The 18,103-nt window shown below is 49.0% G+C and overlaps 1 protein-coding gene across 3 annotated transcripts in view; it reads right to left on the reverse strand.

Moving 5' to 3' along the window:
* Window positions 1-18,103, reverse strand: part of LOC119963817 (sideroflexin-5-like) — a 277,217-nt gene that overhangs the window by 227,076 nt on the left and 32,038 nt on the right. For all 3 annotated transcript variants that reach the window (XM_038793125.1, XM_038793126.1, XM_038793124.1), the window contains exon 3: window positions 11,943-12,020. In XM_038793125.1, the coding sequence (XP_038649053.1) occupies window positions 11,943-12,020 (78 nt within the window). The remainder of the gene's footprint in view (window positions 1-11,942; window positions 12,021-18,103) is intronic.

Below are 18,103 nucleotides of genomic sequence, written 5' to 3' on the forward strand. Positions count from 1 at the left end.
GTACTCTATAGATAACCCTTAATAACTTTCCAAACAACATCTATAAGTCAAAAAACCCTTTTAACAAAGACAGTAGGTTTGCATTCTCTACAGAAACAGGTATTACTTTGAAATCATCAAGTGATCTGGAGACATTCTTTAGATTGCAGAGAGAGAGAGATCAATACACATCCGCTTGCTTTGAATACAGTGTTGTGTTATGCTTCGTCATGTAGCATAAGCTGCTTCCTTGATGTATACTCTGACAAAGGAAGGTTCAGACTTGGAGATAGGTTTAACACATTTATTGAACAGTTAACAATTCTCCTACTTGAGTTTGACTCTCCTGCTAATCTAACTATAGTAACTCGATCTAACTAACCAGTCTGCTCTGAGCAATGCGGTGGGTGTGATGCTTCCTGATCTGCCCCGTCTCTCGGAGTGTCACTGATGGAAAGAGAAAGAGCATGTGTACCCTCTCCTTTTATATGGGTAGCCCCCTTGTGGTAGTGTCCCCTCTGGGTGTGTCTTGACTGCCCATTGGTCATGTCCTATCTTACTGAGTAAAAAGCAGAGCAGAGCCCAGCTCCACCCACACAATGACATCACTGCAGCCATTTGATAAAGCACACTTTTCTTAAAGGGATATTCACATGACACATGTACTCAATGATTGAGCATCCACAGCCACCCGGAGTGAAGAAATTCCTCCTCATCACAGTCCTAAATGGCCTACCTCGTATTCTGAGACAGTGCCCCTTGGTTTTAGGACTCCCACTGCCAGGGAAACATCCTTCCTGCATCTACCCTATCGATCCCTTTAAGAGTTTTGAATGCTTAATTGAGAGATCACCTTCTTCTAAACTCCAGAGACTACAGGCCCAGTCTCCTCAGAGGACAATCCTGCCATTCATCTGATGAACATTTGTTGCATCCCCTCTATGGCAAGTATATCCTCCCGAAGATAAGTGGACCAAAACTGTACACCATACTCCAGGTATGGTCTCAACAAGGCTCTATACAATCGCAGTAAGTCTTTACTACTGAACGCAACCCCTCTTGCAATAAAGATCTTGGGCAGCATGGTAGCACAAGTGGATAGTACTGTGGCTTCACAGTGCCAGGGTCCCAGGTTCAATTCCCCGCTGGGTCACGGTCTGTGTGGAGTCTGCACGTTCTCCCAGTGTCTGCGTGGGTTTCCTCCGGGTGCTCTGGTTTCGTCCCACAGTCCAAAGACGTGCAGGTTGCGTGGATTGGCCATGATAAATTGCCCTTAGTGCCCAAAAAGGTTAGGAGGGGTTATTGGGTTACAGGGATAGGGTGGAAATGGGGGCTTAAGTGGGTCGGTGCAGACTCGATGGGCCAAATGGCCTCCTTCTGTACTGTATGTTTTATGTTCTAAAGGCCAACGTACCATTTGCCTTCCTATTTTCTTGCTGCACCTGCATTCTAACTTTCAGTAACTTATGAACAAGAACACCCAGGTCCCTTTGGATATCAACACTCCCCAATCTCTCCCCATCTAACTTTCTATTTTCCCTACCAAAGTGGATAACTTCACATTTACAATAACCCACATTATAGTCCATGTTATGTTCTTGCCCACTCACTCAGCCTGTCTAAATCTCTTGGATGTCTCTTTGCATCTCGTCACAACTTACATTCCCACCTAGTTTTGGTTAAGTAGTCGTACAAGAGCCGTAATGTGTTCACGGATGGGAATTGAGGCTGAAAGGTTGCTGTCCCCTTGCTTCACGCAGCCACCTGCGTTGCTCTGCAAGAATGATGATCCTTGCCGTTCTGCCGAGGTGAACTAAAAAGATAATTCTGCAGCTGCAATGTATCATGTTACAGAACCTGGTCTCTGCCTCTTCAGGCTCTCAGCAGCCCTGCACTGATCCAATGCACCTAAATTTTGAGACACAAACATAACATTTGGCACATTGTCATTACATGCCCTTCAGCACCAACACCTTACTCAGCATCCTGTTGGGTTCCTGACTGAACAAAGCCTAGCCGAGCCTGATCTAGAAATGGCTTATTTTTCGGAGGAACAAAAGTTTATCCATCGATGCCCGTTGTTCTGGTACAATAACTCCAGTTATAGTCTGAATGTCCCTCATGTTTGTCTCTCTAGCACTTCACGTGCGAGGTGTGAGGTGCACCTGATTGAAAGCATGCTGTGTGTCTGAGAGGGACATGCTGTGCATCTCGCTCTGACACAAACTATACATGTTGGAAATGTTATGGGGGGATGGTTCCCGTATTACTGGCTGTAACAGTTGCTCAGTGCCATATGTTCCTGGCACTCACCAATGTAACCCTCAATGGTTGGAGTTTAGGTTTCCTCACAAAGGCCATAACACTTTATCCCCAACGGGAGAACTGTTCCCAGAAATGGTCACTGGGAGGAACAAAAGACCAAGTGCAAGATCCTTCGGATGTCGGGGTTTCAGACCCCACCACCCGAAAGGTTGGCAGGAAACGTATCTCTGCCAATCATGGCAGCCCCACAGCCATTTACTTGGGTAGAGACGATAATCCTGCTGCTGGCTCAGTCAGAGCACCAGCCTGAGGGCACTGCCGGGCAATCTGATTGGTCAGCAGCTCTGCAGTCTCAGCAGCGCCACCGCCAGCAGTGGCCAGGACTGGGACGACAAGAAGCCCCCAGGTTTTAAAAGCCAAAGTCCAGGACCAGGTACGTGTTGGGGTGCTCCTTGTGGAGAAAGCAAGAGAGGCCTGTGAAGGATGGGGAAAGGGTAGGGGCCTTGATGGAGTCAGGGAGAGAAGAAGCACCTGGAAGGGTGGGGAAGGGGGGGGGGGGGGCAGAGCTAGAGGGTGGAGGGGTGGAAAGGGAACCTCCCTCTTCTTGTTGGGCTTTTAACCACCGCTGAACTCCTGCCAGCCTCAAAGTTGAGAGTGGGCAAGAAGTGGTCCTTAATTGCACACTTTAATCCTCAATTGAGGGGACGCCAGAAGAGCCGCCCTAGCCCCTGCCCCCCTATTCCAACCCCCTCCAACCCAACCCCCCCCCAACCCAACCCCCCCAACCCCCCCCCACCCAACCCCCCCCACCCCCAACCCAACCCCCCCCCCACCCAACCCAACCCCCCCCCACCCAACCCAACCCCCCCCCCACCCAACCCAACCCCCCCCCACCCAACCCAACCCCCCCCCCACCCAACCCAACCCCCCCCACCCAACCCAACCACCCCCCCCACCCAACCCAACCCCCCCCACCCAACCCAACCCCCCCCCACCCAACCCAACCCCCCCCCACCCAACCCCCCCCCCCACCCAACCCAACCCCCCCCCCCAACCCAACCAACCCCCCCAGTAAAAATGCAGACAGGTCAGGGGCAGGCGGGATGGTGGCAGGAAGGACAACTGGGAAATGCTTTTACTGGTCCCACCAGCCTACAAGCACACCAGCGAGAGACCGTAAAATTCTACCCCAAATGTAAGTTACCCGTGTCATAATATACATCCATGTATATAATGGAGTATATAATTGACGCACAGGATGACCGGTAAACACACAGAACACAGCAGCCAATCACCAGACAGGACACGACCACTATAAAGCCAGAGGACACCAGTTTTCCCGCTCTCTCGGGATCCAGCCTCTGAGACAGTCAGAGCTCGTGAGCAGCAGCCAGTGCAAACACCATGTGGTAGTCAGTTAGTCTGGTCAGGCTAGCCTCAGGTCTCCAGTCAAGTCAGCACAGTGTCAACCCACAGTTGAACATGTATAATAGTTTAGATGTTAAATAAAATCGAGTTGCATCTCATCAAGTGTTGGAAGTCTGTCTCTCGCTACACTGCATCAAACGCAGTCCACATGAAATGAAAAAAATGAAATGAAATGAAAATCACTTATTGTCACGAGTAGGCTTCAATGAAGTTACTGTGAAAAGCCCCTAGTCGCCACATTCCGGCGCCTGTCCGGGGAGGCGGGTACGGGAATTGAACAGTGCTGCTGGCCTGCTTGATCTGCTTTAAAAGCCAGCGATTTAGCCTTGTGAGCTAAACCAGCCTGCCCAACACATTAACCCGCACGCACGTCCTTTTCTCCCGCAGTTTAGACAGCCTTGCACGCAGGCCGTGACATGTTTTCAAACTCCAGTCTTCACAGCCTGTGACCCCAGACACATTAAAAGAAAAGTGCAGAGCTGTCGCTCGGCAGCTCGAGGTGGGTTTTGCAGCCAATATTTCTGTCAACAATAGGAATGGGAAAAGGCAATTCAGCAAATGACTGTCGAAAGATCAAGATCAAAACATGCAACTCAACAGCAACTTTTTCCTTCCAGTGAAAACAAACAGTTTGATAATCTGCAAAGGCATTGTGCAAAACCACAGCTGAGCTTTCCCTCCTATACCTTGTGAAAAATGAAATGAAAACTGCTTATTGTCACAAGTAGGCTTCAATGAAGTTACTGTGAAAAGCCCCTAGTCGCCACATTCCGGCGCCTGTTCGGGGAGGCTGGTACGGGAATCGAACCGTGCTGCTGGCCTGCCTTGGTCTGCTTTCAAAGCCAGCGATTTAGCCCCGTGCTAAACCAGCCCCTTGTAAAGAGATGTCCTTAATAATAATCTTTACTAGTGTCACAAGTAGGCTTACATTAACACTACAATGAAGTTACTGTGAAAAGCCCGCTAGTCGCCACACATCCGTGTCTGTTTGGGTACACAGAGGGAGAATTCAGAATGTCCAATTCACCCAACAGCACATCTTTCGGGACTTGTGGAAGGAAACCGGAGCACCCGGAGGAAACCCACGCAGACACGGGGAGAACGCGCAGACTCCGCACAGTGACGCAAGCTGAGAATCGAACCTGGGACCCTGGCGCTGTGAAGCAACAGTGCTAACCACTGTGCAATAACCCGAGTGCACACGCCAGGCTTCTCATACACATTTTAGATTTGTATAAAGTTTGTTTCTTCTCACTCTCCTATCCACCCCAAACAAGCACTTTGGTTGAAGACCAATTTTCTCCTCCCTCCTTTCAGGTAAAATGTTCATCTTTAGAGAGACTTTGATTGAAAGAATAATCAGGTAGGGTTTATAAGGAGCAGCTGAAATGAACCAACCCTAACATCCCCTTCCCCATCCTCTCCCAACAGTGGTCTTTGCGTGAATGAAACATTGGTATGCCCCGGCATTGCAGCTGACACGGGTGCGAACAACCTGCTTTCCTTTGAAGTTTGTGAGATAAAGCGGAGGTCAGAGGGCGCTATCATAGGACAGGTGGAATCAAATAAGCAACGTCATGATGTTTCCAGTCACCAGGGGCTAACACTGTAAATAAACATGACCCTTCCACCTGAACCCTGTACTTAACACCGGTTTCTTCACCAATCTGTCATCAGCTGACTGGTGTTAGTGGGGAAGCAAGTAAAAAGAATCAGACCATAGACTACCGATTTGATAGGACCTTGAAAAAATGAAAAATGAAAATGGCTTATTGTCACGAGTAGGCTTCAATGAAGTTACTGTGAAAAGCCCCTAGTCGCCACATTCTGGTGCCTGTCCGGGGAGGCTAGTACATAGAACATAGAACATAGAACGATACAGCGCAGTACAGGCCCTTCGGCCCTCGATGTTGCACCGACATGGAAAAAAACTAAAGGCCATCTAACCTACACTATGCCCTTATCATCCATATGCTTATCCAATAAACTTTTAAATGCCCTCAATGTTGGCGAGTTCACTACTGTTGCAGGTAGGGCATTCCACGGCCTCACCACTCTTTGCGTAAACATGGTACTAATGGTTACTAATGAAGTGCTATTTGAGGTTGTAATTTAGGAATTATGGCAGCCAATTTGAGCACAGTATGTTCCCACAAACAGCAATGAGATCATTTGGTTGAGCAATAAACACTGGGCTCGATCTAACCAAATTGCGACAGAGTCCTGTGACAGCGCATGTAGCTGGGTGTTTCCCAGTGTTAGCAGCACGAGAAACACCATCCCATCTATTTGTTGCAATCCAGGGTCTCAGTGGGGAACGCCTCGCCAAGGCTGCACTTAGTCCCATTTCCTGCACTGAGGAGGTCTGCTCGGCGGAACTCAGTGCAGGAAGTGATCAGGATGCCATTTTTAAACAGCATCCCGTTCTCTTGATGGCCCGATGCAACCCCCAAAACCCCCCAATGCCCCAACTTAACTATAAGGGGGTCCTCAGGGCCTGCCCCCACCTCACATGGCAGGGCACTCTTGGGCTCGATCCCCGGTGCGGGAAAAATGCCAGTCTGGCACTGTGGCAGTGCCACCTGGGCACTTTGGAAGTGCCAGGCTTGCACCCAGGTGGCACTGTCAGGGTGCCAGACTGACATTGTCAAGGTTCCCAGGTAGCACCTGTAGTGTCAGGGTGCCGCCCTGCAAGAGGGAAACCACCTCGCCCACCCCCCCAAGTGCTGTTCCGTCTGTCTCTGCTTGTGGAGACCAGCATTGAACGGCACGCACCTGAGGTGTCCAAGGCAAAGGGGTTAGATCCCAGGGCCTTGACGAATGCATATTAGAGTGAGACTAGCTGACTCGCTCTATATGCAGATTTGTCAAATACTGCTCCCGCCCACAATGGGTGGGATTCACATCACGACATCTCGCAAAATCGCGTTAGATCTCACGCGACGTGGCAAGCCGATCCCAGACGAGGCATCTACCGGCCGTGCCACCGTTTGGGTGCAATGTGGTCAGCAGATCACGCCCATTGGCCAGGATTCCAGGGAGTCTAGCCTGGGCCCTTTCATATCTCGAAGGTAGACATAGCATTGGTCAAGTACCTTATCCGGATGATGCCGCATCTACCACTGCAGCACTCCCCCACTACTGCACTGAACTGTCAGACTAGATTTTATGCTCAAGTCTCCAAAGTGGGGATTGAATCCACAACCTTCTGACTAAGGGCTGACAGTGAAACCCATTGAGCCATGGGTGCTATCATTAGAGAGCGCTGCACTGGACCCCATGCCATTGGAAGGGGCAGGTGCCCTGGAATCTGTTATCGGACTTTCCATAAGACATAGGAGCAGAGGGACGCTATTCAGTCCTTCAGGTCTGCTGAGAGATTCAATGAGATTATGACTGATCTGATATCATCCTCAACTGCACTTTATGCAGAACGGTAGCACAGTGGTTAGCGCTGTTGATCCACAGCGCCAAGGTCCCAGGTTCGATTCCTGGCTTAGGTCACTGTCTGTGCGGAGTCTGCACGTTCTCCCAGTGTCTGCGTGGGTTTCCTCCGGGTGCTCCGGTTTCCTCCCACAAGTCCCGAAAGACATGCTGTTAGGTAATTTGGACATTCTGAATTCTCCCTCTGTGACCCGAACAGGAGCCGGAATGTGGCGACTAGGGGCTTTTCACAGTAACTTCATTGCAGTGTTAATGTAAGCCTACTTGTCACACTGATAAAGATAATTTTTTTAAATGCAGTTCCTGACATGGAGCAGCGGAAAATCCTATCCACCAATTCCAACTGATTTTTCTGCTGGCAGAAAACTGGCTTTTGCCATCATTCGAAATTTTTGTGGTCCTACCCCCCTCGATTCCTGCCGCTGGCACGACAGGAAGATCCTATCCTCAGTTTGAGTGGAGATGTAAAAAACAGCAATGGGAAGAAGTCACTGGTAGAGGTTAGGGTTAGAGTACCGGCACGGTACTCCACCAGCCCCGTGGTGGTGGCGGCCCTGAGAGTCTGGGGGCAATGGAGGAGACATGTGGGAGCAGAGGAAGCGTCGGTCTGGTCCCCAATTTGTAATACTCACCGGTTTGTCCCCGGGAAATATGGACGGGGGGGTTCTGGATATGGCGGAGAGCAGGGATTGAGAGGATGGGGGATATATTTACAGCTGGGAGCTTTCCGAGTATGAGGGCACTGGAGGAGACGTTTGGGTTGGCGAGGGGAAAGGTATTCAGGTATCTGCAGGTGCGGGACTTCCTACGTAAACAGGTATCAACCTTCCCGCTCCTACCGCTAAGGGGGATTCAGGACAGGGTAGTTTCCAGAGGGTGGGTAGGAGAAGGGAGCATCTCTGACATTTACAAGTAGCTCATGAGGTCAGAGGACACGCAGACTGAGGAGCTGAAGCGCAAGTGGGAGGAGGAGCTGGGAGGAGAGATAGAGGGCGGATAGATAGAGAGATAGAGTATATGGGCGGACGCGTTGAGTAGAGTCAACGCGTCCACAACATGTGCCAGGCCCAGCCTGATACAATTTAAGGTCGTTCATTGAGGTCACATAACAGTGGCCGGGATGAGCAGATTCTTTGGGGTGGAAGACAGGTGTGCAAAACGTGCGGGAAGACCAGCGAACCATGTCCACATGTTCTGGGCATGTCCGAAGCTTAGGGGATTTTGGCAGGGGTTTGCAGATGTCAGGTCCACGGTGTTAAAAACAAGGGTGGCGCTGAGTCCAGAGGAGGCGATTTACGGGGTGTTGGAAGACCCGGGAATCCAGGAGGAGAAAGAGGCAGACGTTCTGGCCTTTGCTTCCCTGGTAGCCCAGAGACGGATACTATTAGTTTGGGGGGACTCAAAGCCCCCGAAGTCGGAGACCTGGCTTCTGGCATGGCTAGCTTTCTCTGTTTGGAGAAAATCAAGTTCGCCTTGAGAGGGTCACTGTTAGGGTTCGCCCGGAGGTGGCAACCGTTCGTCGACTTCTTCACAGAAAATTAATCATCGGGGGGGGGGGGGGTTGGTTTAGCTTAGAGTAGGGGGTTAATAAAGGTGGGACATGTAAGGGAGGGAGACGGCTTTTGCACTATGTTTATAGTTTCATGTACATTATTTATTTTGTTGTTTTGTAAGGCATGATCGAAAGAGAAAATGCTGGAAAATCTCAGCAAGTCTGGCAGCATCTGCAGGGAGAGAAAACAGCTAACGTTTCGAGTCCGATGACTCTTTATCAAAGCTAACAGACAGAGAAAGTGGAAAATATTTATACTGTGAAGTGAGAATGAAAGATGAGTCACAGCCACAGAAACCCAGGGAAACCGGGTGCTAATGGCCACAGAAACCAAGGGGAAAGAGTGTTAATGGCAGTCCCCAGAGAGGACAAAAGATGTGAAAGGTCAAACAGCAGAGAAACTAACATCAGAGGGTGAACTGTAGATGTGGGGGGAGGGGGAGGGGGAAGCAAAGAGGAGAAAGAGTAAGGAAACGCGGATAAGATGGCGGGGGGGGGGGGGGGGGGGAGGTGTTAATATATATTAAGAAAGATAAGAAAGAGAGAATGGTAAAAGACAGTTAAAATGAAATGGGATTAAAACAAATGGGTCGAGGTGGGATAGAGCTAATCATCTGAAGTTGTTGAATTCGATGTTCAGGCCGGAAGGCTGTATCGAGCCTAACCAGAAGATGAGATGTTGTTCCTCCAGTTTGCGTTGAGCTTCACTGGAACATTGCCGCAGGCTAAGAACAGACATGTGGGCATGGGAGCAGGGTCTTTTGTTAAAATGGCAAGCAACGGGAAGGTCAGGGTCCTGAATGCGCACAGACCGAAGATGTTCAGCAAAGCGATCACCCAATCTGCGTTTGGTCTCTCCGAGGAGACCACACTGGGAGCAGCGAATGCAATGGACCAAACTGGAAGAGATGCAAGTTTTTGTCAGGCATGATCTCCCGCTGACAAAGCCCCATGGACTATCCTTGATTAATCTTTGCCTTCCCAAGTGGAGGTTAATTCTGTCCCTCAGAATTTTTTCTATCAGTTTTCCTACTAGTGAAGCGAGACTCACTGAAAAATGAAATGAAAATGAATAGAAAATCGCTTGTCACAAGTAGGCTTCAAATGAAGTTACTGTGAAAAGCCCCTCGTTTTTGGCGTGTTCGGGGAGGCTGGCACTGGCCTGAAATTACTTGTTTTATCCCTACCACCCTCATGAATTACAACTGGAAATATTCACAGAAAATAAAGCTAACAGCATTTCCCAGAGTATTAAAAGATTCTTTTGGCACATAATCATTATGTGCTAAATCATTTTCCCTGTCCTTAGCTATTATGGTTTGGAACAATATAGTTACATTTTCAGCACCCATTAGTGCAGGAAATCACCGTGTTTGAAAATAATACAACAGGAAGTTTTGATGAAGTGCCGGGGAGTGGATGTTTGAAGCCTAAAGATGGTCAGAGGATGAAGGAGGAAAATCATTTCATCGCCACTGGGTCGAATTTCCTACCCAACACCATGATCACGGTGATGACAGCAGTTCACAATTCAATGTCTGAATCCCTCTAACCAGGTTTCTGCCCTGCCACAGTACAGAAACAGCTTCTCTTAATGTCACAAATGACACCTCACGTGACTGGGACAAAAGCAAACTTTCCCTCCTTGCGTTTCTTGACCCGTCTGCTGCCTTTGACAGGGTTGACCACACCATCCTCTGCCAAATCCACTGTTGTCCAGGAGAGCAGGACTGCTCTCAGCTAGTTCCATGCTCATCTATCAAATCATCCCCACAGTATCACTCTTTTGCTGTTCACGCACCATTACCTCTGGTGCCTTTCCATAGATCTATCCTTAAACAGCACCTAATTCTCATCTACAACCTGCCCCATGTCATCCAAAAACACAGCATTAGTTCCACATGCATGTTAATGACACCCAACTCTACCTCACTACCACATCAAATCCTCCAGTGTTGCTAAAATGATCACATTGCTTATCCAACATCCCAATGATGAGTAAATACATCCTCCAATGAAATAAAAAGTAAAGTAAAGTCGCCAATAGTCCCAGGTTGCTTTCCCCTTTCAGGGGGAGAACTGATTGGTGGTGATTTAACCTGAGGAGCACCACACCTCAGGTGAGGGGCAAGATTGAGAAGGCGGGGCCTTCATCAATAACCTCAGCCGGTATGGGAATTGAACCCACGCTGTTGGCCTCGCTCTGCATCACGAACCAGCTGTCTAACCAACTGATCTCAGCAGGACCAAGATTGAAGCTATTGTTTTCCTGACCAGACTCCATTTCCCAGCCACTGACACCATCCCTCTTCTTGGAAATAGTGAGACTAACCCAGACTGGTCACAACCTTGGTGTCACATTTGATCACAAGATTAATTTTCGATCACGTATTCGTGACATCACCTGGACTGTAACACCGTCTGACGTTGCCCTTGTATCAGCACATCTGCTGCTGAACTTTCATTCCTGTCTTTGTTACTTCTAGACTTGACCATTCCAATGCATTCCTGGCTGGTCTCCCACAACTGAGGTCATCCTAAACAGCTGCCAGTGTCATAACTCACACCAAGTCCTGCTCAACTATCATCCCTGCGCTCGCTGTGATTACTGGTCAAGAAACACCGTGATTTTAAAATTCTCACCCTCCTTTTCAAATCCCTCCATGGTCTCGCTCCTCCAGATCCCTGTCCCATACTTGGTCTGAGCTCATCTAATTCTGGCCTCTTGAGCATCCTGGATTGTAATCATTCCACCACTGGCAGCAGAGATGGCGACCGCGCCAAGCTCTCGAATTCCCTCCCTAAACATCAATTTTTCTACCTCACTTTTCCTTCTTTAATGCACTTCCCCTCTTTGACAATGTTATGGTCATCTGACCTAATATTTCCTTGCGCGGCCCCACTGTCATATTTTGCTTACTTTGCTCCCATGAAGCCCCTTAGGTAGTTTCAGTACATTAAAGAAGCTATATAAATGCAAGTTATTGCTGTTGTCCATGTTCAGTCAGGGACAGCCAGTAAAACGTGGCTCTACCAACATCAGTAACACACAGAGAACAATTGAAAACAAAAATGGATAAAAGTCCACAATTTTGAGGAGCTGTGGGTTATGGTGGATTCTGTGATAATCCACACTAAAAAGGAGGAATAGCATTCAGTATGGGCTACATGGAGGATAAGACAAACGAGAGCGACATTCAGAATAACAAGGACCATCAAAACACCAAATTCGAGAGCAGCAACAGAGAGAGAGGTCAGCTATTTAGACAGTTACCTGCTGGTCAGAAACCCCCGAGGGTGAAGCACCATGTTTATAATCTTCCAGAAGCTGTACAGCTGCTTTAAGATGACTCTGAAAACAAAACACAAGGAAAAATAGTTTAAAATAATGAATCAAATCATTCTCGTTTTTAAAAAGAAAACGCGTTCTGCTGAGGGATGCCAGCTGCCGTCGCTGACGCTGTTGGTAGTTGTAATCACAGCTAGTAACACCTTGTGGAAACAATCACTGCTAACAAACGCTATCCCTGCCACCTGAGCCTCCCATACCATAAGGCCCATGTAACCCCTCACGGTGGGAAAGTTCAGGGGTGTGGTGGGGGAGGGAGGGAGTAGCGTGAATGAGGTCAGAATAAGGAATCTCCTACTTGCTGTAATATGCCATAGACCTGTTCTAGAAGTGCCACTTATTCCATCCCCCCCCGCAACACAGGCATGACACGTTTCCATTCCAACCCCATTTTGAGGACCACACATTGAGCATTCCCAACATTAATAATAATAATCTTTATTGTCACAAGTAGGCTTACATTAACACTGCATTGAAGTTACTGTGAAAATCCCCTCGTCGCCACATTCCGGAGCCTGTTCGGGTACACAGAGGGAGAATTCAGAATGTCCAATTCACCGAACAAGCACGTCTTTCGGGACTTGTGGGAGGAAACTGGAGCACCCGGAGGAAACCCACGCAGACACGGGGAGAACGTGCAGACAGTAACGCAAACTGGGAATTGAACCTGGGACCCTGGCGCTGTGAAGCAACTGTGCTAACCACTGTGCTACCATGCCGCCCATCAGCAAAACATGGATTCTCCATTCCTGAGGCGAAGTGTTAGCGCAAACGCAGAATCCGTGGGAGTTTCACAACAGGAAAATTGACGTGAACCCCTCACAACGGCCGGAGAATCGGCGGGTCCTGGCCGTGCATACGCAGGGCTGATGATCTGCACCGTAAGTCCGCCGTAGGTCACGCCGTAAAACATGGTGCCGGCCATGCTAGAACCCTAACCCGCCAACCGCGACCCCACAGCCCGAGCAGAAGCCCACCCGGCCAGCAGCACGGATCCCGGATGAGTGTGGCGGCGCTGGGCACTGTCCGCAGCCGGCATGCCGGGTTCCCAACCACTGGGACTACACGTGGCCCACGCCGTCGGGAGCTCGGCTCATGGGGGCGGAGCATCGTGGATGGGCCAGCTGATGACGTGCCAACAGCTTTGCAGCAGCGTGCGGCACGCGTCCCGATGATGCCAGTTTGGAGGGGGCAGAGCACGGCGGACCGGCATCAAGCGAGTGCCTGCCCCGATTCCGGCGTCGGAATCCATTCTCCGTTCGATCGCCGATCACGATTATGGCGTCGGGCTACGGAGAATCCAGCCCCATAATTTTTAGGGCACAATTCAGCGGATTTAGTTAAAGTCAGCTGCATTTAGCGGGTGTTTCTCACTTGCCCCAGTGGCGAGAAACATTCCACTATTTAAATGGTGTTTGCTGTTTTGGCCTCGGGAAGTTTGCACTTAGAGGCATTTCCTGCTGGGGAGCTGATTCTGGGTGGGGAAGGTGCCTCACTCCGAAGGCCCCATCAGAGGCATTTCCTGCTGGGGAGCTGATTCTGGGTGGGGAAGGTGCCTCACTCCGAAGGCCCCATCAGAGGCATTTCCTGCTGGGGAGCTGATTCTGGGTGGGGAAGGTGCCTCACTCCGAAGGCCCCATCAGAGGCATTTCCTGCTGGGGAACTGATTCTGGGTGGGGAAGGTGCCTCACTCCGAAGGCCCCATCAAAGTTGGGGCGCCCTCACCAGCAGGACGCTGGAGCTACAGGACACACTCCTCCCTTCCCCCACTGGTTTACCGCCACCCCTCCATCCCAATGTCACGATCGCCCCCACCCCCAGACGTTTCCGCCCTTCCCACCCTTGGGCTCCCACTTACCTTTTCAATGTCCCCAGGACTTAGTCCCAGGCAGAAAGAACACCGTAGTACCGCTTCTGGATACTGCAGCGCTGTGCCCGGCCAGGTTAAAGAGCTGTCAAGTAATCTGATTGGCCGACAGCTCTCACGGGCAAGATTTCCTGTTTGCACTTTACTGTCTTGTGGGTTTCCTCCACAGTCCAAAGATGTGCAGGTTAGTTGGATTTTCCGTGCTAAATTGCCCCTTAGTGTCCATGGATGTGCAGGTTAGATTGGGCTACAAGGATAGGGCAGGGAGTGGGCCGAGGTAGGGTGCTCTTTCAAAGCTTCAGTGCAGATTCGATGGGCCAAATGACCTCCTTCTGCACTGTAGGAATTCTATGGTTCCAATGAAGGCAGATGGAAGTCCCACCCACTGCCGATCAATGCTCAAGTGAGCATTAAAGGGCAGCAGGAGTTCACGAGTCAGCGGCTGTGCGCTATGCACCGACTCTTGGCATGGCGAGCGCCGATCACTAACCATCCTTAAAGTCCTAGCCCAAAGGTGGTTGACTCGTAGCTGTCCTCAAAGTGGCCCAGCAAGCCACTCAGCTGTGTCAACAAGCAAACAAACTCAAACTGACTGCAGTGGATCAAGAATGAGGTCCACCTCCACCAACCATTTCCCAGAACTGTATAAAAAAATTCCAAGGCAAGAGAAATCCCATCTACCCACGGATACTCCATGTGCCACTTCCCTCGAGAAAATGGCAGCATTAGCAAAAATGGTTCTTGAAGGGATATTAAATGTTAGCGACCTTGTTGAAGCTTATTGTGATAGGGCCCAAGCAAAGTCTAAGCAACTGAAGGTACATGTGACTGAGAGAAAGAGGAAGCGACTTTGTGCACCGGACGGTAATCTTTCAACACGTCAATACATAAACATCCAGTGGCTCCTGATCTACAGGCTTTCTTGTATTCCAGGAAAGGTGAGCCGATTCAGTCAACAATCCTGCAAGTTACTAAAAACTGAGCGGGAAGCTGTTGCACTGTTTTAATGTTGAATAAAAGATAGTGATTGGATTTGATTTCTTGTCACTTGTACTGAGGGACAGTGACTTTTTTTATTGAGGGAGAAATATATGCACTGGTTTTGAGGTTTATAATCACGGCCATTTCAGTCACCAAAAAGCATCAAATTCATTAAGACCATTCAGCTCATAATAATAATAATCTTTATTGTCATAAGTAGGCTTACATTAACACTGCAAGAAGTTACTGTGAAAAGTGCCTAGTCGTCACATTCCGGCGCCTGTTCGAGTACACACAGGGAGAATTCAGAATGTCCAAATTACCCAGCAGCATGTCTTTCGGGAGTTGTGGGAGGAAACCAGAGCACCCGGAGGAAACCCATGCAGATTGCACCTTCTTCCATAGCCCACGAAAAATCTATCATCCTGAACTTTGCCCACTAGTGAATGAAAACTAATAGTCAGCCAAACTTCCATTTCCACTGTGCAACCCTGGCTTAATACCTCTAGAAACATGACAAACTCAAGCAACATAGGAAGCTGCCTATGCTACACGCGGTCACACTGCACCATGCTACACAATGTCACACTGCACCATGCTGCACACTGTCACACTGCACCATGCTGCACACTGTCACACTGCACCATGCTACACAATGTCACACTGCACCATGCTGCACACTGTCACACTGCACCATGCTACACACTGTCACACTGCACCATGCTGCACACTGTCACACTGCACCATGCTGCACTCTGTCACACTGCACCATGCTACACACTGTCACACTGCATTGCACCATGCTACACTCTGTCACACTGCACCATGCTGTACTGTGTCATGTCCTCCCAGTGTCTGCGTGGGTTTCCTCCGGGTGCTCCGGTTTCCTCCCACAGTCCAAAGATGTGCGGGTTAGGTGGATTGGCCATGCTAAATTGCCCGTAGTGTCCTAAAAAGTAAGGTTTAGGGGGGGGGTTGTTGGGTTACGGGTATAGGGTGGATACGTGGGTTTGAGTAGGGTGATCATGGCTCGGCACAACATTGAGGGCCGAAGGGCCTGTTCTGTGCTGTACTGTTCTTTGTTCTATGTTCTATCCCCATATTGTTCAATTCCATTCCTGATCAGAAACTTAAGTTATTTTAAAGTTCTGTGTTATACTTGCATGCATTAATCCCACAAAGGAACAGAAGAGGTCCTTTAGCCCTTTGAGTGTGTTCTGCAACTCGATGACATATCCAATTCCAAACACTGTCTTCACCCCATAGTACTGGCAAACAAAAATCTACAAGTCTCAGGTTCAGAATGAACTGATCGCGTGTGCGGGAGTTCCAAACTTACACCACTCTCTGCATCCGAGTGTTTCCTCATTTCTCTCCTGAAAGGTCGGACTCTAATTTTTAGACTTTCTCCCCCAGTCTGAGATTCTCCACCCAGTGAGGCACACTTTCTCTCTACTTACTCCATCGGTTCCCCTTAATACCGCAAAACCTCAATCAAATCACCCCAGAAATTTACAAGGTTAAGGAAATACACTAAATGGATTGTGTAATCGCTCTTTATAATTTAACCCTTGTAGTCCAGATACCATTCCAGAAAGCCACTTCGTAGCCAGTGTCACCTTCCTAAAAGGTGGTGCCCAGAACTGTTTAAGGTACTCAAGGTGTGGTCTTACCATGACGTTGTATAATTGAAGCATAATTTCTACTCCCTTGTATCCTAGACCTCAAGATATAAAGGGCAGCATTTCATTAGCCTTTTTGCTTTTTTTCTGTACCTGTTCATGACATATTATGTACTTTGACTCCAAGTCACTGTGGACGTCCACTGTTTCTAGATTTTCATCATTTAGAAATTATGATGTTCCATCACTTTTAAATCCAAAATGCAGGATCTCCATTTACCTGCATTGAAATCCATTTGCCGCAGTTTTGCTCATCCACTTAATCTATTAAATATCTCTCTGGCCAGCTGAGATCAGAGGCAGGTGAGTGCACAATTTCACAGCAGCGGTCTCCATGCCGGTACCTTACCACGATCCTGAGTCATTTTCAATGTGGTGAGATGGGCCACCCACTAATTATTGGTAACAATGAAGCTTATTATTGCCAGTGGGCGATATGGGCAGCTCACTTTGGCCTTGACCGGGTCCAGGCCATTCCAGGGGGCTCAGGGTGGGAGTGGGCACCATGAATCATGGAGGGGAGAGGGGTGGCAGGGTCTCGAGGCATCAAGAGGACCAGATGGAGTAAAACGATAATGGCTGCTGGCCATCCCGTGGATCACAGTCAGGCAGGGGTGACATTTTCAAGAATAAAAATGAACCAAATTTCACTTCTTTGTCTCTCTCCTCATGGTCAGATCCTCAGCTCCCACCTTGGCTGATAGAACTGCCTGATCATCGAGTACCGGAGAACTTGGGAACTCATCCCACCATAATTGATCCTTTAAAATTCCGGGTGGATGTGTCTGGTACGTTCCATGAGGGGTCAGGACCCAGAAATGAATCATTACCGGATTCCCAACCCAGAATTGAAGATCCTGGCCAGAGAAACTTTATGCTCCCATCCACGCTGCTTATAAATGTCACTTATAGAACATAGAACAGTACAGCACAGAACAGGCCCTTCGGCCCTCGATGTTGTGCCGAGCCATGATCACCCTACTCAAACCCACGTATCCACCCTATACCCGTAACACAACAACTCCACCCCTTAACCTTACTTTTTAGGACACTACGGGCAATTTATCACGGCCAATCCACCTAACCCGCACATCTTTGGACTGTGGGAGGAAACCGGAGCACCCGGAGGAAACCCACGCACACACAGGGAGGACGTGCAGACTCCGCACAGACAGTGACCCAGCCGGGAATCGAACCTGGGACCCTGGAGCTGTGAAGCATTTATGCTAACCACCATGCTACCGTGCTGTGTCAGCAGCAAACGTAGATGTGTGGCTTCCATTCCATTACGCAAGTTATTAATAAAAATGTCTACTCCAACATACACCATGAGCTGTTAATTATGTATTAATTAAGTGCTTAATTGCAATCAGGTAGTGGGTATTAGTGGGGACTTCATTTCTGCTCTTATATATAGGAGTACGTCTCTGCAAATAAATGCACATAAATGTGTAAATGCCTAAACGTATGTGAAGATTAGTTTCCAATTCACTCCTTTACTGCATCATTACCCAAAATAGAAGGTGAGCAATGTGCACTTGTACCAAGGTCCATAA

The sequence above is a fragment of the Scyliorhinus canicula genome, chromosome 3, assembly GCF_902713615.1.
Source record: "Scyliorhinus canicula chromosome 3, sScyCan1.1, whole genome shotgun sequence".
Classification (NCBI taxonomy): Eukaryota; Metazoa; Chordata; class Chondrichthyes; order Carcharhiniformes; family Scyliorhinidae; genus Scyliorhinus; species Scyliorhinus canicula.